General features: G+C 36.9%; 1 protein-coding gene across 1 annotated transcript in view; it reads left to right on the forward strand.

Annotated features, from left to right (window-relative positions):
• fibcd1b (fibrinogen C domain containing 1b) overlaps positions 1 to 19,128 on the forward strand; it is a 164,180-nt gene extending 145,052 nt beyond the window's left edge. The window contains exons 7-8 of the mRNA XM_053485870.1: positions 7,336 to 7,515; positions 16,274 to 19,128. Coding sequence (XP_053341845.1) covers positions 7,336 to 7,515; positions 16,274 to 16,542 — 449 coding nt within the window. The 3' untranslated portion in view covers positions 16,543 to 19,128. The remainder of the gene's footprint in view (positions 1 to 7,335; positions 7,516 to 16,273) is intronic.
• Positions 19,129 to 24,113: the final 4,985 nt, after the last annotated feature.

Below are 24,113 nucleotides of genomic sequence, written 5' to 3' on the forward strand. Positions count from 1 at the left end.
AGGTTGCCTTAGGCCCTTCCTACTGTACAGCCTACATATGTCAATCTCAGAAAAAAAAATTGTTAAGTTGGTTGGACGGCACCCATACTGTATGTGCAATTTATGGCACTCTCAAGTAGTTGGTAGGAGCATCTCCTGTCTGTCGGCACATTTTGTGTTATATAAAGTGACGTCTATCCACTCTCTCTGGTGCTAGAAAATTGACTGATGCGCAGAATGTGGGTGGAGGTCATTTGACCCATGAACAACTTAATGTGTTCTTGCAACATATCTACAGCCACCGTAGGAATATGGGCTTCTGGAAATGTGTTCTGAATCTAAATGATCCCTAAACATCGTATGTTGTTGTTACTGTAGGTTGTTTTGAAGGCACTACTTAAGTGGCTCTATGAAGAGTGGATTTCATGCCATCTTCTGAGAAAATCTTGGACAAGACCATCCACAAACTTACGACCAGGCTACAAACTCTTATAAGGCTGTCTTAAAAAGACTGTGGGAAATGCTCGAAAATCGTTCGTATGTGGTTAGCAGCCGTTCATATGGGTTGTGACTGCTGCTTTAACATGCTTATATTTAGCATAAAATATCATCAATTGGTTTTGTACTAGGCATAATATATCTATTATGTTTTTTTTTTTGATAGTCCAGAGTAAGAGGGTCTGAAAAGGTCAGTAATATTTCTAAGCTTTATACACTTGCCTTAGTGTGAGGTTGAAAAAAATAACTTTAAGACCACCTGCAGTTTGATAACTTTCGTTACATTCTTTGCTTGCTTAATACGCACTCAAACACATGCTGCTTTTGCCCTGTGCACCTCCCTTGAGAGCCACACATTCAAAGACATCCCATCCAACTTCTACTCCATCTTGCCATTTCTCGTTCTCCTCTTTTGTTTCTTGCCAACTCACACAGGGAGCGCTATAAATATTTAATTTTACAAAAATATCAAAAAGACGATAAGGTAAAACAGTGCTTTCTCTTTTCTACTGGGTATGTTCTTTCTGTTTCCATTTCCATTTATCTCTTCCGGATGGCTTTTAAAGCCATATTCATGACTCCTCAGGGTAGCTTAAAGGCATGTTATACATTCTTCTCTACCCCAATACTCCCCAGCCACCCAACAACACAACCACAACAGACTTTTCAGTAAACCAAAATAATGCATTAATATCTTAACCTTTTTGCATAGGGGCATAAGGAACAAAGCATCCCACTAAGTAAATACATAAATTTTTAATAGCACGAATGCTGATGTCAGTCTCATTAGATGCAACATGGGGTATGATGAACAGAAAGTGATGATTTAGCGGCATTAATCTATTTCAGATTCCTAAGAACAAATTAAGGCGTTCTTGAGAAAAAAACCTTAGGATTTTCTAATGTATGGTGGCCATACAGTTCTTACATTTGCCTTAAGGTTGCCTTAGGACCTTCCTACCTCCTACAGTACAGAGAAGGTACTGTAGGACTTCATTACCTCTTCTATTCTACTTTTAATTGTTCCTATAAAGATATGCCAGGTTTTGTTTGATATCTTGCTTGTTTGTTCTTTGCTTATGCATAATTTTTTTTTTAATCACACACCGGATATGGGTGTGTTTGTTAAAATAAAAAAAATTAAGAATGTGCTAAAAATAGGACAGATCTCAGGAATACAATGCCAGACTGCGCTTTTGACAAGATGTCATTTTTTAGCTCTGTAATAATACTTATTGTGTAATCATAATGGTGCACAGATTTACAGAATGCTAATACATTGCAGACTGCTTGAAAAATACTGTACAGTACATACATTGGGCCTCTCATTAAAAGGAGAGAATTTTATTTAAAAATTAACTGTATCTAACCAGGCTATCACTTTATATATGCGTATTATGTAGCTGACTAAACCCAAGAATAGCTTTTTAGAACTGGCTTTTTACTTTTGTTGGCCAATATGTGGTTTAAAGAGGATATTTAGTGTTTGTTGCAACATAACTGTGGTGCAAAACTGCGCAACCATTCCACATTTCGTAGTAGCACATCCTGGAACTGAAATGATATTCTCCTCTATTGTTTTATACCTCCTAAATTAGTTCTGGTGCAACCGTTTGCAATCAGCACCCAAATAATTAGCTGAGTGGAGTCATACGTGTGTAGTGAAAGTAATCTCAGCATTATTACTCTTGTTCCTGGGATGCCACAGAATTAGTTAGAAAACATATACAAATAGCATCAAAATCATTTTATGACCACCTACTGGTCAGATTAAACTGCTAGATTATATGTTTGTCTTTGTCTCTATTTGTAGTTATTCTGGGAGGATAACTGGCATCTGGTCAAGAGCCAGTCAGGTACAGTAGCAGTATATGGAAACAGACTGAACAACAACATTGGCCATTAATGGGTAAAAAATATTATTTTAGATCTATAATACAGTTTGACACTTTGTAGCTAATTTATTCTGAGTCAGCTGTGTGTTTAGTATCATTAACAGATTCTGGGCCCAACGTCTTCATGTTAGAATTATGACTCCCATGTTTATGTAGCACAATGCATTTGGCATTTTGTAAGCCTAAAACAGTTTTATTTAGATTCTCTGTACTATTTATTTGTGCCTGGTTTAAAATTATATAACATTTTGATTTTTAACACAATTTCTTCCTTCACTTTAAATCCTGAGCTTTTTAACAGGTTTAAACATCTTAAACTGCACTGTGAATCCAATGAAAAGTAAATTTCCTGTGTCGCTGGTGCAATTTGCATGAGTTAAATTTAAATTGAAGACAATCTGTGGCTGAATGTGCAGCTAGGCATCCTTAAATAATATAAAAATACTATGATAAAAACAAAAAGTCAGACTCCATGAAAAGAACTCCATCCTACCAATCTTTGTTTTTGACTTTCATCCCCTGATTGGCTACTGATGTTGGGCCTTTCTGGTAGCTGGGAGTGATCTAGGCTCTTTTTTTCTTTCCTGAGGGTTAAAGTGGTGATTCTAGGGTGTCAGTGATCTCCTGTGTGGTGTTTTGAGGCCCACATGCCAATGGCCTCTCTCCTCGTCTGGGAAAAAAGGAACAGGTCAAGATGCACATTCTCTGTCACTTCCAGGTGGTGAGATGGCACAGCAGATTTCACTGAGTTACGCCCTGCATATAGGACCAATGTAAATTCTATAGCCACTTGCCTGCAGGTTAATATCTCATTCCACAGCCAGTAGTTGTGCTAAACCTCTTTAGCCAGCAGTAAAAAGTATGCCCTTGGAGCTTCTCCAATCAGCGTGGCAGTTGTAAATATTATTTGTATGGCAACAAGAGTAAAATTACTACATAAGTACACTATATTGCCAAGGGTATTTACTCACCTGCCTACTCACCACCATTTCCAATCCTTTCCCATAAAGTTGTCTAAAATGTCTTGGTATGCTGAGGCATTAGGAGTTCCATACACTAAAAGTAAGGGGCTGAGCCCAAGTCCTGAAAAATAGTTTAACAAATTCAAGACAAGCAAATATGCATAGTACAGACACATATTTGTAATGTTAATAATTGTATGTGTCAAAAATATTTTGACACACCCTGTGTTATGCATTCCTAGGAAGTCTTTAAAACATACTTACAGGAATTTATTTAATAAAAAAACATTGTAAATATACAGTATATATAGACACACAACCCAAATTCCCGGAATTTTTTTTTACATTTCAATAATAAAAAAAAAAACTTAAGGCTAGTGAGGCTAGTAAAAAAAACACTTTTAAATCACATGAGCCAAAATTGTATTCACAATAGAACACGACAATTGTTTAAACTGAGTAAATTAACATTTTTATACTCTGATTGAGCTTATTTGATGCCTGCTATAGGTCTTTACAAAAATTGGGAGGTGGGCAACAAAGGTCTGAAAAAGCAAGAAATTTTGAAAAGATAACTTTAAAAACAATATTACACAACGTCGCATTGCAAAGGCTTTGCAAATCCCATCATCTATAATGCGGTATAAAGATGTCCAATATGAAGAACTACACCATATAATTGGTTTGGATGGCATTTTTTAACTATTTTATTTTAAATAAATATTTAAATAAAGTACACCTCCTGTAATCAATCTTTGTGAAACATGTATGCTGACTCTACTGCCTACTTCCTAAAATAGACCAGGATCACTGTTTGTCTTGTCCCTGCCTCTTAGTAACAGCCTGATTTGAAGATTCTGTTATTAATTAGTGTTTTTTCAAATTTAAGCTGCTTGTATGTTTATAGGCTATTTGTAATTTGCAATGAAATTAACTTTGTATAATTATAAGAATATTTGTGGCTGATAATAACCACCATAAGAAGCAACTCCATGACATTCCTTAATTTACATGCTATACAGTAGGTAATGAAACTTGTGACACAACACAAGGCAGGATATGTGTTACTGATGGGGATGTGCTCGGGCATATTGCTAGTTTAAAGCGAAGTTCAATAGCAGTGTGTCAAAACAGCAGCATGACATGTTTGTCCTTGGATGGGCCTTGAATGCTGCACACTTGAAAGCTCAGTTTTTTATGTGTGAATGCACAATGATGGCCCTAAACAAGAAACACAACGTCCTGTGGGAGGACAAATAATTTTCTGTCAAGTGAATAAAGCAGCATAGCTTTTGTCCCTATACATTTTCATGAAAATGTAATATACCCAAGTCAGCTATGAATCCTAGAAGCATGCCCTTTGCTGTAAATATTAGCCTCCTGAGATCCAGATTCCACTGATGTGTACCATGTAATTTCTCCTTTCTATTTCTATTTACTGTATTATCAGTGTTTTTAAAAAGGAAAGATTTTTTTTGGGGGAAAAGGTGGTTTTCATGCAAGGAGTTTAAAAAGATATCCACAAAATGTAGTTTGTAGAAAATGTGAAGTCCTCATGAAGAGGCTTAAGTGTTTTTGGTTTATGTTTTTTCCTTCTCAACATAAGGTGAGTGAGTACAGTACATGTGAACCCTTTGGCTTCTTAACACCACTAATAGAAGGCTTCAATGTCAGAATGCTGGGTCTAACCTGGTCCACCATAATGGACATGCAGGGCTTTTCTGAAATTTTTATTTTATGTTCCCATGGTGACTTGCTTCTGAGTTTTTAGTCACAAGATTTCCCTAGTATTAGTTAATCGTTGTCATTATTTAGGTTTCAGTTTTTGTTGGAGTTTATTTTCCCTGTGTTATTTAGTCACAGTTAAGCTATGTTTTCAGATTTATTTAATTTACGTTCCCTCATGTCAGGGAGACAGACGCATATTTTTATCAATTATTTTTCCTTTAACAAAATCACTCAGAATTCTGTCAAATTATAAATGGAATTGGTCTTGGATATGCTGCTATTGGAATTGGTCTCAGCATTGCAAATGGATATGCAGTGAAATCTGATGAAGCCAAACAGAGACATGCCAATTATATTCATGTCATTTACATTCACTTTTGGTACAGTTCTCATGCCTCATGGAAAAGAAAAACCTCTGATGTGAGGTCAGTTCCAAAAAGCTAATTAATAAGTCACACTATATGAACTATAGTGGTGTGAAAAACTATTTGCCCCCTTCCTGATTTCTTATTCTTTTGCATGTTTGTCACACAAAATGTTTCTGATCATCAAACACATTTAACTTTTAGTCAAAGATAACACAAGTAAACACAAAATGCAGTTTTTAAATGATGGTTTTTATTATTTAGGGAAAAATTAAATCCAAACCTACATGGCCCTGTGTGAAAAAGTCATTGCCCCCTGAACCTAATAACTGGTTGGGCCACCCTTAGCAGCAATAACTGCAATCAAGTGTTTGCGATAACTTGCAACGAGTCTTTTACAGCGCCCTGGAGAAATTTTGGCCCACTCATCTTTGCAGAATTGTTGTAATTCAGCTTTATTTGAGGGTTTTCTAGCATGAACCGCCTTTTTAAGGTCATGCCACAACATCTCAATAGGATTTAGGTCAGGACTTTGACTAGGCCACTCCAAAGCCATTCAGAGGTGGATTTGCTGGTGTGTTTTGGGTCATTGTCCTGCTGCAGCACCCAAGATCACTTCAGCTTGAGTTGACGAACAGATGGCCAGACATTCTTCTTTAGGATTTTTTGGTAGACAGTAGAATTCATGGTTCCATCTATCACAGCAAGCCTTCCAGGTCCCGAAGCAGCAAAACAACCCCAGACCATCACACTACCACCACCATATTTTACTGTTGGTATGATGTTCTTTTTTCTGAAATGCTGTGTTACTTTTACACCAGATGTAACAGAACATGCACCTTCCAAAAAGTTCAACTTTTGTCTCGTCGGTATTTTCCCAAAAATTTTTAGCAAAATTGAGACGAGCCTTAATGTCCTTTTTGCTTAAAAGTGGTTTGCGCCTTGGAAATCTGCCATGCAGGCCGTTTTTGCCCAGTCTCTTTCTTATGGTGGAGTCGTGAACACTGACCTTAATTGAGGCAAGTGAGGCCTGCAGTTCTTTAGATGTTGTCCTGGGGTCTTTTGTGGCCTCTCGGATGAGTTGTCTCTGCGCTCTTGGGGTAATTTTGGTCGGCCGGCCACTCCTGGGAAGGTTCAACACTGTTCCATGTTTTTGCCATTTGTGGATAATGGCTCTCACTGTGGTTCGCTGGAGTCCCAAAGCTTTAAAAATGGCTTTATAACCTTTACCAGACTAGTGAATCTCAATTACTTTTGTTCTCATTTGTTCCTGAATTTCTTTGGATCTTGGCATAATGTCTAGCTTTTGAGGTGCTTTTGGTCTACTTCTCTGTGTCAGGTAGCTCCTATTTAAGTGATTTTTGATTGAAACAGGTGTGGCAGTAATCAGGCCTGGGGGTGACTACAGAAATTAATCTCAGGTGTGATTAACCACAGTTAAGTTATTTTTTAACAAGGGGGGCAATCACTTTTTCACACAGGGCCATGTAGATTTGAAGTTTTTTTTCTCCCTTAATAACGTAAACCTTCATTTAAAAACTGCATTGTGTGTTCAATTATGTTATCTTTGACTAATAGTTAACGGTTTTTGATAAGCAGAGTTTTTCACACCACTGGATATCACACTATATAAACCCTTCCTGTGTACATCTTCATGTATAACAACAAATGTAACATATTCAAATTCTGAAAAAAACAATTCTGGTGGTAATGCAACCTTACTGGATTCCATCCACCATTAAACAACAGACAAGAAGAAGAAGATTTACCCCCACTGTAGAATAAATTAAGGTTGTGATTTTTTTGGTTTTGTCTAAAAAACTGAACTGAAATGACTGTCATTTTATTTGTCCTTCGTGGCATTGATAATTGCATTTAATTTACTTTCATCAACTCTTTCCTCTGTAGGTTTAAGGCAAATCCATGCTTTGTCTATCCAGGCAAACTATGAATTGAGAATAGATTTGGAAGATTTTGAGAACAGTACAGCATTTGCTCAATACAACATGTTTGGAGTTGGCCTGTTCTCAGTAGACCCTGAGGATGATGGCTATCCACTAACCATTGGTGACTATACTGGCACTGCAGGTATGTATAAATTGTTGTCTTACTGTAACAACAATCATGTGTTAACAAATGATTCAAGAATTTCATAAAAAAACATTTTAACTTAATTTTTCTCTAATAAAGATGACTCACATAAATACAAACCAAATATGTTAAAGCCATACAGACATTTTAAGTCAAATATTAAGTGAAAAATTTCCTAGATAGAGGGCCCATGAGGGTACTTGCACTACACACACTTTGTGGAACTTGCTAATGGAGGCAAAAAGAGGCTGTTTTCACTTTATGGTTGCCTACATTTGTGCCGAGTAATCAAGTCAGCAGGACAAAAGATTTAGTACAGTGAATCCCCAGATTGCGAGTAACACGGTTCGCAAGTGTCCTGCAAGACGAGCAAAGATTTTTAAATAAATTTTGACTTTAAAAACGAGCAAGTCTTGGTTTACGCGCACCGAGTATTGTGTATCACGCATGCGCTTCTTGTTTTGATGCCGAGCTTCACATGATCACAACTGAGCTAAAGGTTTTTCTCTCTCTTGTGCTGCGGAATTGTGGGTAATAGTCTTTTCTGCTGGGTCTTAGTGCGCGTCTTTTACTGGTATAATCAACACCCGTGCACACGAGTACTGTTTACTATAACACGGTGACCATGTGCGTGTGTAAAACATATTTTATTTTGTGCTTGTAAGCACGTGTGTAAAGTGCGCGTGTACTATTTATTATAACACATGTTTGTGTGTAGCTCAGTGGTTAAGGCATTGGACTACAATTCGGAAGATCACAGATTCAAACCCCACAACCACCAAGTTGCCACTGTTGGGCCCTTGAGCAAGGCCCTCAACTGCTCAGATGTGTAATGAGATGAAAATGTAAGTCGCTCTGGATAAGAGCATCTGCCAAATGCCTAAATTTAAAGCAAAAGAAAGTCTCATGACAGAGCTTAATAATCCATTTTCTCCCTCAGCCATTATGTGTGTGCACGCATAATTTGACACTGTGCCACACACACTCTCACTCTCTCTCGCCTTTAGTGTGTGTGTGTGTGAAGCAGAGAGGGGGTGCTTTTCACATTAAAGGTGGGAGAGAGAGAGTGTAAACCAACACAATGTCAAATTACACACAACAAACTATCTGCTCTACACAGAAACACTGCTCTGTCAACAAAACAGTCTTTCCGTTAATGTCTGTGTCTGCTTCACACACATACACAAACACACACACAGCGCCTGCGCGCATAAACAGAAACAGTAGTCTATCAGGATTTATTTTTACTTTTTTTTAGAGGTAAATTGCAGGTTAATTCTTTTTTTTTTTACTTTACATTTTGTGTTAATTATTTTTATGTATTTATTTTTTTGGGCTGTGGAACTAATAATTCGAGTTACTTATCAGAAAATTTAATTTGGTTTATGAGTGTTTTGGAATACGAGCCTGCTTCCGGATTGAATTATGCTTGTATTCCAAGGTTCCGCTGTATTTGTATTTTGATAAAATTAAAGATATCCTGCTGCAGAAACCTAAAGCCACAAATGATACCCAAAGACTAGAAAAGTATGGACAAAGAAAATAAGGTAAATTATAGGGGTGCTCACCTGGTCTGGAAAATTTTTTAGTTTGTGAAAAGAAAAGTGCTTTTAAAACACCACATCCATGCATTCATTTTAAATTTGCAAGGTACAATAACACAATTACAGAAGAAATTACAAGTGTAAGCTAGTCAGCATCTTATTATAACAAGAGAGATGCCTTTAATATATTTTTCTTCATTCAAGAAACTTTATACAGACCTGTCTGCCCTAGAAGCCTAGAATGTCTTCCCTTTCTAGACGGCTCGCAAGACTACAAGGATAAAGCAGAAAGAGAGAAAGCTAAATGCTAGGAAATTGTTAGCATTCAATGAGATCCATGCCATGTCACCTCATGCTGACCTGGTTTACCAGCTTGGCATGCATATTGTCACAGGGTTACATGTACATGGCCTGTGACTTCAAGCCTGGGGGATTTAGGGGAGCTTGTTTCACTGATAAAATGGCTGCTCCTGGTGACCATGTTTGTGGCTTTCCAAGAACTTGGGTGGTGACAACAGGACAACTCAATGCACACTAAAGACTCAATGCACACTAAATACTATAAGCTGTATTGTTGACCTATAAAGGACAACAATACAGCTTCACTAACAGCTCAATTTCTTTCCCAGAACCCTGTGGAGGTTAACCTGATGGGCGTGTTCTGCTTGAGCAATGCTATGTTCTGCTGGAACTATGCCCTTTTTAACCCAAGTCTTGTCTGCTTTGCCCTTTTGTATGGAGAACATAATTCAGGCACCACTCGCTGACTTTGAGCATACCACACTTCCACATATTTTTTGTCACAGACCATATTTACTTCCTATTTTATTTGTTTAATTTGTTTATATCTTGCTGTTTTGTTCATAACAATGTGTTTCATTGTCAATGCTTTAGTTAAATGCTAATGCTTAGTTTTGGCAAAATATCTCTGCAATTGCATTCTTGTTTAATTATTCAATTACTTATTATTTTTAGATTTTGTAAAGCTGTCTGCCTCTTTTAAAAACAGCCTCACTCATTGTTTATACCATAAAATCCTGTATACAGAGTCGCAGGAAGTCTGGAACCTATCACAGGAGACTTAGGACAAAAGGCAGGGTAATCCTTGGACAGGGTGCCAATCTATCACAGGGCACACATGCTCACACACTCAATCACACACTATGGGCAATTTGGAAATGCCAGTTAGCCTAATCTGCTTTAAACTGTGGAAGGTAAACCAGAGTACCCAGAAGAAACCCACGAAGCCTGGTGAGAACATGCAAACTCCATGCACATGGAGGCAGGAATCAACTCTGGTCAGGAATTGTTAATTTAAGCATTGTATACTTTCACATAAAATAATAATAATACCTATGTGCTATAATGAATCTATAATGGATATATACACTGATCAGCCATAACATTACAACGTACAAGACAGCACAGCACACCCTCTGACGTCTCGTGGAGTCATGCCCTAAAGGGCTAGTATATATAATTGATAATAAATGTAAACGCATTAATGCAATGTTTCTTAGCCTGGGGTCCATTAGCAGCAGCAGCTGGAATATAATCAGAAGAATATCAAGTGTTATTTTTAGTTAAAATTTTTATAGCTCTTTTCTTACTCTAAAAGTCTTTAAAAATGATTTTAAGATAAATATAAACAGGGCAGCATGGTGTTGTGGTGGCTAGCACTGTGGCCTCACAACTCAAGGTTTTCTGTGTAGGATCTGTGTGCAAGCATTTTGCATGATTTCCTCATGCTTGGTGTTTTTCGTCCAGGAGCTCCAGTTTCCTCCCACAGTCCAAAAACATGCGGAATCTGCTAATTGGCATTCCCAAATTGCCTGTAGTTTTTGTGTGTTTTGTGTGTGTGTGTGTGTGTGTGTGTGTGTGTGTGTGTGTGTGTTTGTGTGTTCGTTCATGTGTGCACCCTGTGATGGATTGGATCCAGGGTGTACCCCACCTTGTGTTCCAGGACCGTTGTGATCTGACCAGGATGCGCTGTATAGATGAATGAATACAAAAATAATTCAAATACCAATGCAAAAAAAGCCAAAGAGTAAAAAAGAGGACAGTTCATAAACTTTATAATTAAACAATTCACATATATTACCAAAAAACTAAGATTGTAATAGTAATATGGAGAAATATTGTACATTACATAGTTATAATGAGTTTAATAGCTTGTTTCAAGACATGATTAAATCTAGTTGAACAACTCTACTGAATAAAAGGAGTGAACACATAAATAATATACTCCGAGACAGCTTCAAGAACTGCTACTTTGCAGGAAATCCTGACAGTGGGGCAGAAAAGTATTTAGTCAGCCACCAATTGTGCAAGTGCTCCCACTTAAAGAGATGAGAGAGGCCTGTAATTTTCATCATAGGTATGTTTCCAGAAAATCACATTGTAGGATATTTAATGAATTAATTGGTAAATTCCTCGGCAAAATAAGTATTTGGTCACCAACAAACAAGCAAGATCTCTGACTCACAAACCTGTAACAACTTCTTTAAGAGACTCCTTTGTCCTCCACTCGTTACCTGTATTAATGTCATATGTTATCAGACTAAAAGATGGGGCTCCATGCAAGATCTCACCTGGTGAGGTCAAAATGATTACAAGAACTGTGAGAAAAAATCCCAGAACCACACGGAGGGACCTAGTGAATGACCAAACAGAGAGCTGAGACCAAAGTAACAAAGCCTACCATCAGTAACACACTGCGCCGCCAGCATTTCAAAGTCCTGAAGTGGCCTAGCCATTCTCCAGATTTTAACCCCATAGAAAATCTTTGAAGGAAGTTAAAAGTCTGTGTTGCCCAGCGACAGCCCCAAAACATCACTGCTCTAGAGAAGATCTGCATGGAGGAATGGGCCAAAATACCAGCAAAAGTGTGGGGAAAACCTTGTAAAGACTTACAGAAAACATTTGTCCTCTGAAATTGCCAACAAAGGGTATATAACAAAGTATTAAGATGAAATTTTGTTATTGACCAAATACTTATTTTACACCATAATTTGCAAATAAATTCTTTAAAAATCCTACAATGTGATTTTTCTTATTTTGTCTCTTATAGTTGAGGTATACCGATGATGAAAATTATAGGCCTCTCTCATCTCTCAAGTGGTAAAACTACCTTTTAGCCCCACTGTATACTCATTGGGATACTGATTTTGGTATTCTAAACCTGTTAGAAACCCTTTTTAAAATTACATCCTACATCCAGAGGTCAGAGAGAGAGAGCATGGTTTAAGTGCATTGGGGAATGCTTTCAGATTCTATTTTAAGTTACACAAATTAGCCTCCACGAAACCATCATTACAGCTGAATATATAAAAATATATAAAATTATTCTTGAAAATTATTATTGAAAGAATTTCTATCAATCGTGCTGTAGAGAATCTATCATGGATATAAACACTGATCAGACATAACATTACATCACACAACATTATGTCCAGTATTGTGTGGGCTCCCCTTGGGCTCTTTGCTGGGCCTCATGGATATGGGTGAACCTTGGGTGCCCATGAACCTGTCAGCAGTTTGCTAGTATATATAATTGATAATAAATGTAAATGTGTTAATGCCATGTTTCTCAGCTTGTGGTCCAAGTCCACCTCAAGGGGACCTCTTCTTTGCAAAGGTAATTGCAGGGGTATTTTGTGCAGACACCCATCTAAATTTTCATTAGGTTCTAGACTTTGTTTTTTGTTCTAGCATATTATTTCAAATTAACAAGGTTCTACCTAGGTCTTATCAGTCATTGATACACTTTGTCACGTTTTGCCCAAACTATGTTGCCGTAAGTCAGAGACTATTAACCAGATATTTAGCAATTCCTTTAATGTTGCAGTATGTCTCTCAGAAACCACATTAGTGATGTTGTGCCTTGGCTTTTTATCAGTTTTGGAGAGTGTTCTGGTGCTGGTAATGATAATGGACTTTACAGCATTACATGGTAAATCTAATGTTTAAAAACATTTTTAGATTAAAGATTTAAAAAATCAACAGATCAACATCTGATCTTTATTTTGGGTTAATCCAAATAATTTACCAAAAAAAAAAAAAAAGTGACCAAATCATTACATTTTTCCCTAAAACATTTGTCTGTTTTTGTATATTATTTAAAGGTGGGTCACCTTCATTTCTAACACTATCTGCTTTAAATAAAATAAGACTCTGGCACAGCAAATAAATAGCATATGACTTACTTAATTTGTTATCCACGACTAACTACAGGCTACACAATCTTTTGGTAAAAATTAAAGAAATACAAAAAATTCACTTTTTGAAATGTGAATATCTACATGTCCTAGGCAAACATAATTATATAGGCTTCATGTTGAGAAATAAAATATTTATTTTCCAAATTTCCAATAACATATTCAAACTTAAGTCAGTATTCCAGCTCCTGTCAAACACATGCTGTAACATATCTCGCATTACATTCTCCAGCGCCTCAGTGATTCTCTGCTTGAGTTGCTTTGGGCTTATAGGAAGAGGGGGTATAAAGTTCTGTCACATAGCCCTATAAAAAATTCAGTTGAATGTGGTGGCAATTTTAACAGGACATTGTCATTATCACTAAAAGAAAAAGTAAAAAAAACAAAAAAACTTAATATTAAAATTTTAGGTAATTTGAGCACAAGCTGACTATGTTGTTAGACTACAAAAAAATAAATTTCTTAGGTACACCCTGTATATTCTACCAATAGGGGAAAGTTATGTTAATAAATTCAGGGAAAAGCAATCTTTGCTATATTACATGTCACACATTACTTTGAACAACTGGCTCTCCAGTCAAGTCATTTAACCAATGCACGTATCTGGATCACAGATACTCTAAGGTAGTGGCAATAGCAGGTAGCCATGTATCTATTAATGTATAATACTTACTGAAAAATAAATGTTCCAGACATTCCTGCATGAGGGGCTGGATTTGTTCCACTACTTATGGTGCATGTACATCCAATACACCACATTCATCCCATGTGGGGAAACGAACTGTAAGAGAATAATTGGTGTTGAATAACTTTTGTTAAAAGTGGAACCGTTCATCTTTTAGAAGTCATCTTGCCCACACCGCAGTCATAGCTGTAATAAATGCCAGGTCCCCGGTTGCCATAAATTTGTCTGTGCTTATGACCCAGAAAGCCAAACTTACTGCAACAGCCCTGGGGATTCTTTGATCGGAAGGGCTTTAACAAAAGCCAGTGGTGGAAACTTTAGTGCCTGATGTTATGTCTTGAAATTACAGAAGCAAGCAAAGAGAAAGTGGACACCAAAAAGAACATTTAAGCGATTATGGAATAATTAACCTAGAGATTATAGCACTTTGAGTCTTATGAATTATACATGCCATGAAAAAGTATTTGCCCCTTTCTGATATGATTTGCATATTTGTTACACTTAAATGATGCAGATTATCAAACATTTTAATATTAAATATGACATAAATGCAATTTTTAAAACGATTTAAATTATTAGGAGAAAAGAGCGGTCCAAACCTGCATGGCCCTATGTGAAAAAGTAATTGGTATAAATAACTGCTTGTGCCAGTCTTGGCAACAACAACCGCAATTGAGCATTTGAAATAACTAGCAATAGTCTTTTACATCACTGTGGAGGAATGTTGACTGACATTTTTGTGCAGAGTTGGACAGGAGTAGCTCAGTTGTAATGCCCTATGGTGCTATGGTGCGGAAGGTCCCAGGCTTAAATCCTACAACCACCATTGTTCCACTTGAGCAAGGCCCTTAACCCCTCTGATGTATATTGAGATAAAATTGTAAGTCACTCTGGATACAGTAGGAGCATCTGCCAAATCCTGTAAATGTTTTAGTTTAGCCACATCGAATAGTTTTCAATCTTGAACAGCCTGTTTAAGGACCTCAATCAGAATCTAGTGTGGACTTTAAATGGGCCACTGCAAAACCCTTTTTTTTACCCATTCAGAGGTGGAATTGCTGGTATGTTTCAGACCACTGTATTGCTGCATAAACCAAGTGCATTTGACCTTGAGGTCATGAACTGATGGCCAGACATTTTCCATAAGGATTTTCTGGTAGAGCACAGAATTCATAGTACCAGCAATTATGACGTCTATAAGTCGTCCAGGTTCTGATGCTGCAAAGCAGCTCCAAACCATCACACTACCAGCAGTTTTATGAAAACTTAAAAACAAAATTTTTATGAAATGTTATGTTAGTTTTATGCCAGATATAATGGGATGCAGACCTTCCAAAAATTTTAACTTTTTCCCCAAAAGTCATGGGAACAGTCAAGCTGTTTTTTTTTTTTTTTTTTAGCAAAGGTGAGATGAACCTTTGTTTTCTTCTTGGAACTTTCCTTGGAACTTTCCCATGGATTGCATTTTTGCGCAGTTTCTTTCTTATTCTTAAATCATGAACATTCCCTTAACTAAGACAAGTGAGATCAGCAGATCTTTAAATGTTGTCCTTTTATGAGCTCCTGGATAAGTCGTTGTTGTGCTCCTGGAGTAATCTTGGATTACTGTAGACAGCAGCATGTTTTTTTAGCATGCTTGACGTTGTCTGACAGGTTCTATTTAAGTGTACTGTAGATTTCGTCTAATGTACCACTGTCTGGAACTTGGCGTTGTGACCGCTTATTTTCAGTATAATGTGGTTCTATGCATATAAACCTGATTTATTAAATATTTAATCATAATTAGATCGTGTGGACATCAAAACATGTTGTGATGCTTCAGACACAAATCAGTGATTTTTACTCTATTAAATGACTACCAAAATTGAATAAAGACCCTCAATGCTTATATTGGTTTCCATTTTTTACATTTGTGACTTCAATCACATGCCAGATAGTGATTAATTAAAATGCATCTTACTTTTTAAGTCACAAGCCATTTCGTTTCCCACATTGTCTTTATTCATTGATTGTCCAAACATTTTGCTAAGACTTGATTCAGTATGCTCCAGTCCCTATTATTCAAGCTTGTCTGCTTATCACATTGGGTGCACATGTGTATGAAAGAGGAAGTGACAGTTGCTTGTATGAAAATAAGGTCACAACCGAGCTTTTCATAAATCTTGTGTGTCTTGTTTCATGAACTCTGTGTGTGTGTGTTTAAGCATAAAAGAGATGGACACTATTTTAATTGTTCAAAAGTTTTTTTGTTTTTTTTTGCATGCCTTACCAACCTTTTTGATTCCTTTTTTGTGTTTTATTCCTTCCAGGTGACTCCTTGATGAAACACAATGGTATGAAGTTTACAACCAAGGACCGTGACAATGACCTTTCTGAAAACAACTGTGCATCATTCTACCACGGTGCATGGTGGTATAATAGTTGCCATATGTCCAACTTAAATGGCCAATACTTGCACGGCCAACACACCTCTTACGCAGACGGAATTGAGTGGTCATCCTGGACTGGCTGGCAGTATTCGCTCAAATTTACTGAAATGAAGATACGACCAACACGTGAGGAAAGGGAGAGCAAGTGATAAAAAAAAAAAAAACTATGGAAAATTAAGGGAAAATATTGGGGTACATTCACAGAATAATGCATAAAAACATCTATGAGACGCTAAAATTAATTATCATTACCGACTGTGATTGTGACAAGGAGAGATCCTTTTAGTCACATTTCTTTTTTTCTTTTTTTTTTGTCCTTTTTCTTTGTTTGTTTTTGTTTTATTGCCATGTTCAAGTGTATTGTATCCTCCACTGGTTTGTCTGGTCTAAATCAGTAGCAGGGAGTGAACTTGAAAAACATACAGTAATAATAATAATAGTAACCTCAATTAATTATACATCAGCAAAATGGCATATTTTACAATGAGGAGAAAGATTTTGTCCCATAAGAAAGCAAGAGCGTGTATTAATCTGAAAGAATAATTATGCCAAGAGTGCTATAAAAATGCAAGTAATTGGAAAAAGTTAATTATTTTATATAGAGGAGTAGAAACAAGCAAACTTTACAAAGGGGAATATTAAATAACAGAATTATATGAGCCTACTAACTCTGATTTGTGTCACTTATTTTGTCACATTACTTCATCTGTTGCATCAATATAATATTGTTTTTAATACATACATATTGACTAGAATGACCATCACAACTTTGGCATCAGTATCCACTTGTGGACAAGGGCATGGAGAACACTAATGCACAATATATTATAAATTTTGTAACTGGATAATTATAAACCACTTATCAAAAAATGGAATTGTCCACTGTCAGGGATTACCTTAAGAGAGAAAAAAACAGAAGCTAGGGTAACAGTCTTAAATAGCTGTGACAGATTCTCCAAGGTGCTTAGAAGGATTTACTAATTAATTTCCTTTAAAACTGCACAAAATGTTCCCTGAGACTATAGACACAGTTTTAATGACAACAGATCACACCAGATAGTGCTGTTGTCTAGTTTAGGATTGGTATTCCCTGTTAGTAATGTAGAAAATGTTTAATTTCATTTCTTTAAACCACATGTAAGCTTCACAACAATTCTTTACATGCACTTATGGCTTTTTTAAAGATTTGTACAGTTTAGAAAAAGAAATTGCATCATTAATTCCTTTAGGGAATTTGATACTTATGCTGACTCAATCCCATGAGCCTTTTGTGCTTATCTAAAACATTTTCCTTGAGCTAATAAAATATTGGTAGGATTAAAATTCTTAACAGACACATGAGGCAGGGAGGGGGAGGGGATTAACGTCAGTGGACGGAGGCTATATTAAATCAATACTGGAATGCTGCACTATTTCCCATCTATCCGTTGCCACTTATATATCAGTCATTTCCTGCATGACATGATTGCCCATTTTAAATTTTAAATTTTACTTATAGTATAAAAACATTTGTCTGGTCAGAAAGAATGAGTGTTGTACATCGATATTTCTGTTTTTTTTTTTTTTTTTTACCTTAACACCTAATTATGTGTCTAATAAAGCCACAATAAGGACATGAACTGATGATTTTTTCCCCAAGATTTTGAAATCTCTCATGTAATGAGTATAATTCAACAGTTACACTAAATATTTAATGGTTCTTAATGTGTGCCATTTGTGTACAACTCAGCTGCAAGTGCCCATTATTGTTGCAGTACATGCTTTTACTTTGTAACAACTTATTGTGTTTGAAGTTACACAATAATATTATTACCTCTCTTGTACAGTACAAAACAGTGACACTCAAAGACCAGGACCATTTACCCATGGTACTGTATATTCTGCTTCTATTGGCTTTGCTTTGGGATATAATTCCTAAATTAAAATTCTCACTTCAGTTTTTCTTCTATTTGTATTTACAGTCAGGTCCATATATTTTGGAACAAAAAGAAGTTGTTGGCATTTGGCCTCTCTACCCCTCCACATTGACTTTTAAATGAAACACTCAAGATGTGAGCAAAGTCAAGGCTTTCAGCTTTAATTCAAGGGAGTTGACAAAAGTGTGGCATTAATCTTTCAGGAATTAGAGGCATTATTACACACACACACACACACACACACACACACCAATTTTGAGAGAGGGGGCTCATAAATAATAGAATAAATAGCTGACAAGCAGTTGCATGGCCAGGTGTTGCGTGGTCCCTTGTTACTACATGATTAATTAAGCCGACAAAAAGACTAGAGGTGGTTCTGAGTGTTACATTTGCATTTGGCAGCTGTTCACTTGAGCTCTGTCAAACATGGTGGAGGCAGTGTTGGGCTCCCAATGGTGTGTATGGCTGCCGAAGGTCACTTGTATTAATTGATGACATTACTGCAGAAATAAGTCGCAGGATGAATTCTGAAGTGTATAGGGCTGTACTTTCTGCTCATAATAACATAAATGCTGCAAAACTGATCAAACTTGCTCCATATTTAGGATTGATAATGAAAAAAAACATTGAGTGAAAACTAACCATGAGTTTCTCTAGGCAAAGTAAAAAGATATTCCTTACTAGTGAAAGTTAGTCACCTGCTCTCAACCTAGCAGATCATGCTTTTAACTTACTGAAGACATAACTGAAGGGAGAAAGACCCACAAACAAGCTGAAGGTGAATGGTTTCCATGGGTCCATGTCCAGACTTCAGGAAGTAACTGACTGTAAAGGATTTTTGTACAAGAATTAACAGCAATCCCTAAATTTATACATAGCGTGTTCCATTTTACATATATATATATATATATATATATATATATATATATATATATATATATATATATATATATATATATACGAAACTGGCTGTAGTTCCTAAAAGCTGAATTTTTAAAGAACTTTAACTGAAGCTGAAAGTCTAATTTCACTAGCATCATGAGTGTTTAATTTATCATACAGTAAAAATCTAATTTTAAGAAAAATGTCATGCCAATTCAAAAGAATAAATTGAAAAAAAAAAACAGTTTATAACATTGAGTTTATTACATATGAGAATGTTCCACAGTAGACTGCATAATGAAGTTAGTTTAAACAGAGCCCATGTCAGATACATAATGATCATGTGCATCAATAAAGTGAGAGCTGAATATATGTCATGCTTTGAAAGATCAGTCTTGCAATTGGGATAAAATAAATGACAAAGTAGGGTTTTTATGGTGATTTAAGATCAATTGTGCATCTTGAAGCAAGTATCTTCTTTAATGTACTGAAAGCTTTATTGTGGAGATTTTCTGTACAATATGTTTTAGAAGGTTTTGATGCATGTAAAAAGTTTTTGTATATATAAAAGCACAAAAAGCATAGCGATTTTAATGAACATTTATTATAAAATTTTTACTCCCATTTAGGCTTCTCGAGTTGCAAGTGGTCTTCTACAGCTTAAGATCTTTTAAGACCAGACGATGAAGATGGAGCATCTGAAACACACCAAAATTCTCTAAATCATATTTTCACCAGTGTATTTTTTTTCTGGATTTAAGTGCTTTCAAGTAACAAAGGAGCTGCTTTCAAAGGATTTCACCACAGACTCTAACCTTTAAGACTCTAAATGCCTGTGTGTTCATGTTGCTGAGGCTCCAAGAGCTTTTCTGATCAGTTCTCTCTCTCTCTCTCTTGCTCTCTCTCCTCTCTTACACACACATTTGTCTAATCACTCGTTCAAAGCCATCTCTCTTGTCCCAGATTATCTGTCAGTTAAGTTTGCCAGACACTACGGCACAAAATAGTTTTATGATGTAATAATGGAGCAAGAGTGTGCTTAGTAAAAGAGACTAGGAACTGCGTGTGTGTGTGTGTGTGTGTGTTTATGTGTGGGTGAGAGAGAGAGTGTGTGTGTGTGTGTGTGAATGGGTCAGTGGGAAAACTATATGTGTAAAGGTAAGTTGTGTTCTGTAAATGCGACATCTAAATGATGTTTAAAAATTTAAATAAATGACATCTCAATAAACAGATTATACTGATGTTGAATAATTAGGTGCCCTGTGGACATTTTTATGGAAGACTTGGAAGAATTCAGTCCATTCTATGTTTGATTATAACAACCAATAAAAAGTGGCTATATAATGACGGCTATAATGACAATAGATTACCTGTTGTTACAGTACATTAGCGGAGGGTACTCATACAATAGTGGAAATCAAACTTCGTTTTTATTGACCAAAATTACTTGCAGCTGTTTGTAATTAATCAGTGAAACAAGAGCAATTCAAATAGCCCAACACAACTAATATAACAAGCAGTTTCTCCACAGTCAAAATTCTACATTTAATGACCACTGCAGTATCACAATTATTTAACCTGTTGATGAGAGCCCCCTTTATCTACTATGACCTGATGCAAACATGTATAGCTGGACACTACTGGCAGTGTTTCTGAGGGGGTCTTATTGTAGCTTCTAGTTAAGTAAGAAGGGCCAACAAGGTCGATCAGGCTTTGTAAGACTACCGGGAGCTGAACACAATATCCACTTTTCATGCATACCCGCTTCTGTGCGTGGATGATCTCGTGGACTGTTTGGGAAAGACCTGATTCATCTCAACGCTGGACCTGACAACAGCCTATTGGAGGAAGCATTTACACCAGAGATCACGTTTACTACGGATCCCGGCAATGAGCAATATCAGGTTCTACCCTTCGGTCTCCACCGCACCCCAGCAACATTCCAGTGGCTAATGGACATCTTCTTAGAGTCCCACCACCCTTATGCCACTGCGTATTTGGATGATGTGGTGATCAATTTATGTAGCTGGGAGGATCATCTTCACCACCTCTGACAGATCTTGGGCAAACTGCGGAAAGTAAGACTCAATGCAAACCCCTGGACATGCCATCTTGGGCTGACCAGCGCACAGTAGATTTTGGTATCACATTGGGTGTGGCATGCTAAAGCGGCAACAGAAGAAACTGGAGGCCATCAGATTATACCCCCGCCCAACGACGAAAAAACAGGCCTGTGCCATTTTGGAGCTACCAAATTATTACCAGTGTTATGTCCCTTTTATCTCCTCTGTGGCAGCACCTCCTTCCAACCTTCTGAGACAAGCCCTGCCGGAGAAGGTCTGCTGGACAGACGAGAAGGAACAGGCATTCAACACATTAAAGACCCACCTCACCAGTCCCCTCGTCCTCTGGAACTCCAATTTCGACTGCAGATTTGTCATACAAACCTACGCATTTGACACTTGGCTTGGGGCAATTCTTCTCAGAAGTTTAAGGGCGAGTACAGAATGTACTTACAGAGTTACACATGCTGAAAGAAATTATTGAACAGGAGGCTCTTGCCATTAAGTAGGTTAATTTACTAAGAGTCCTGTTCACCTCGGAGAAAGCTGCCTGCTGTTTATTCTTGCACAGTGCCACCTGCTCAGTGCCACTGGTCTCATCTGCTCTCCGCACACCTGGGATTCCTGGATGACACCGTGCCTGCTGAGACGCGACCTAATGAACCCCATTCACTGTGACAGCTTTAGAGCCTGTGGTTTCATTGAACATGTTTTGCTGAGAACTACATATTTTGGAGTGTAAAAAAAGTGTTCACTAAAGAGCCATTGTTGGGACGTTGTCACCTGCTTCTCGAGTGTTGTGTTCGTATGCCAGACCCATTACAATATATAGAACTATATATATTTTGCGTTCGTCAATGGGGACATAGCTCCAGACACACATGTTCCCAGTAGTGAAATAGATGTTGTATTACTGAGAACATACTGTAAGTTGTTGGAAATGGGTCTCATGAAGGAGGGAAATGTATTCATAGTGTAGTATTATTTCTGCTCATATGAAAGTGGTTGTGTATGGAGTTTGAGTTTAAAAAAGTTGGCAGAACAGTTCCTACCCGTACCATTTCCAAGACATACCACCTGATGCCTACTTGTTGGGAATGTCAAAGGAGGGTGAGTTCAAATGTGAAGATCGGCCAAGAACTGTGCCTGCATTATGCGAGAAAATCGTTTTCTTTAGCAGCAACCTTTGTTCCCAGGAATCTAAGTTTAGAATCTGTGTAGATATGATGAACACAGCCTACAGTAAGGTGGTGCACAGACACTTCAAACACTTGCACATACCACAATTAACACACTATGTTAGTTTCTTTCAGAAGAAATAAATGTACAGATGACTACAAGGTAATATTGATTTGAGTACTTAAGGAATTGAAACTAAACTGCTATGTAGCCCTAAGAAAACCATTCGACAGTAAAGCTAATTGGGAAAAAAAGTCTTAAATTTGCGAGGGAGCATAAAAAATGGACTGTGGACCACTTAAAAGGTCACATGGTCTAATGAGTCTAAATTTACCCTGTTTCAATTCCCGGCCAGGCTTAATTCCCGTCTCTGTATGCATAGGGTTTGCATGTTTTCCCCGTGCTTGGTGGGTTTCCTCCCACAGTCCAAAGACATGCAGATTAGGCTAATTGGCATTCACAAACTGCCTGTAGTGTGTGAATGAGTGTGTGTCTGCAATAGATTGGCACCCTGTCCAGGGTGTACCCTGCCTCGTGCCCTAAGCCTCCTGGGATAGGCTCCAGGCCCACTGTGACCCTAAATACAGGATAAAGCCGTATAAAAGATGAGTAAGTGAGAACAACAGCTACAACTACATAGGTAAGTTAAACAGGTAAGTCTAATTAGCAGTATGTGTAAACACATTTTTTTTTACTTTAGAAATCCAACAACATAAGATGATCATAAACAATTTACATATCATAACATTATCAAAAGCATAAACTCTGAGAACCTGATGTGGAGCTCTGTGTGGCTTCTATTTACGCTAAACAGCCAGGGACCACCAAAGCCAACCAATTGTAAATTTCTAAGTTTAGATATGCAAATGATATTATAAACAAGATATGGTCATCCTAAATGAACGAACTGAGAACTTTCCAGTGCTATAGCTTGCTGTAAACCTGTTGCACATGTGGCTGGTTCTGAAAGCCTTAAGGCTGTTTTTCTTTATATTTGTTTCTTCTTTATTGCTTCCTAACAGTTTGTTTTGTTTTTCCAAAACAGAAGAACCACAGTGGCACACAGATCCCAGAAGCAATATTTTTTAGCTTTAAGTGCTGAGTAAAACTCAGACACATTTATCAACTAAGGAGTTGAGGAGTGCTCACATTAATCAACAAACATTAATCCTTAAAGGGTCGGCAACCAAGAAAATGGGACTGTCCAAAAACAAGTCAAACAGTGCAGAAAGCCAGGTAAATGATTATGATTTAATATTAATATATGCTAATATATACCACAATGATATGCTACGTAGACAGGGAGAGAAGTATCAAGGTTCAAAATTCTGATAATTTGACAATTCTTATGAAGTCTTGATAACGTCTGTATAGATACGCACAATTTCTGATTAGCATGATTATTTTTTCACCTGCCATATTGCACTAGGCTGAGTGAATAGCAACTGTACACCAGCTTACATTAATTATAATGATATTCTATTTAGGACTGATTATATCGTTGTTCAAGGTACAAAAATAAAATTTTTGCTTTAGCTTTATCTTTATTTACAAGTGCATTTTTATATACTGTATGTTGTATACATTTGTATACCATTACAATGGTTTTGAAATTAATGAATTTAAAAACAGCCATTTGTTATGACTTAAGGCTCAAAAATAATTGGACAAAATCTCTGG

Source organism: Clarias gariepinus, chromosome 24 (genome assembly GCF_024256425.1).
Source record: "Clarias gariepinus isolate MV-2021 ecotype Netherlands chromosome 24, CGAR_prim_01v2, whole genome shotgun sequence".
In the NCBI taxonomy this organism is placed as follows: domain Eukaryota; kingdom Metazoa; phylum Chordata; class Actinopteri; order Siluriformes; family Clariidae; genus Clarias; species Clarias gariepinus.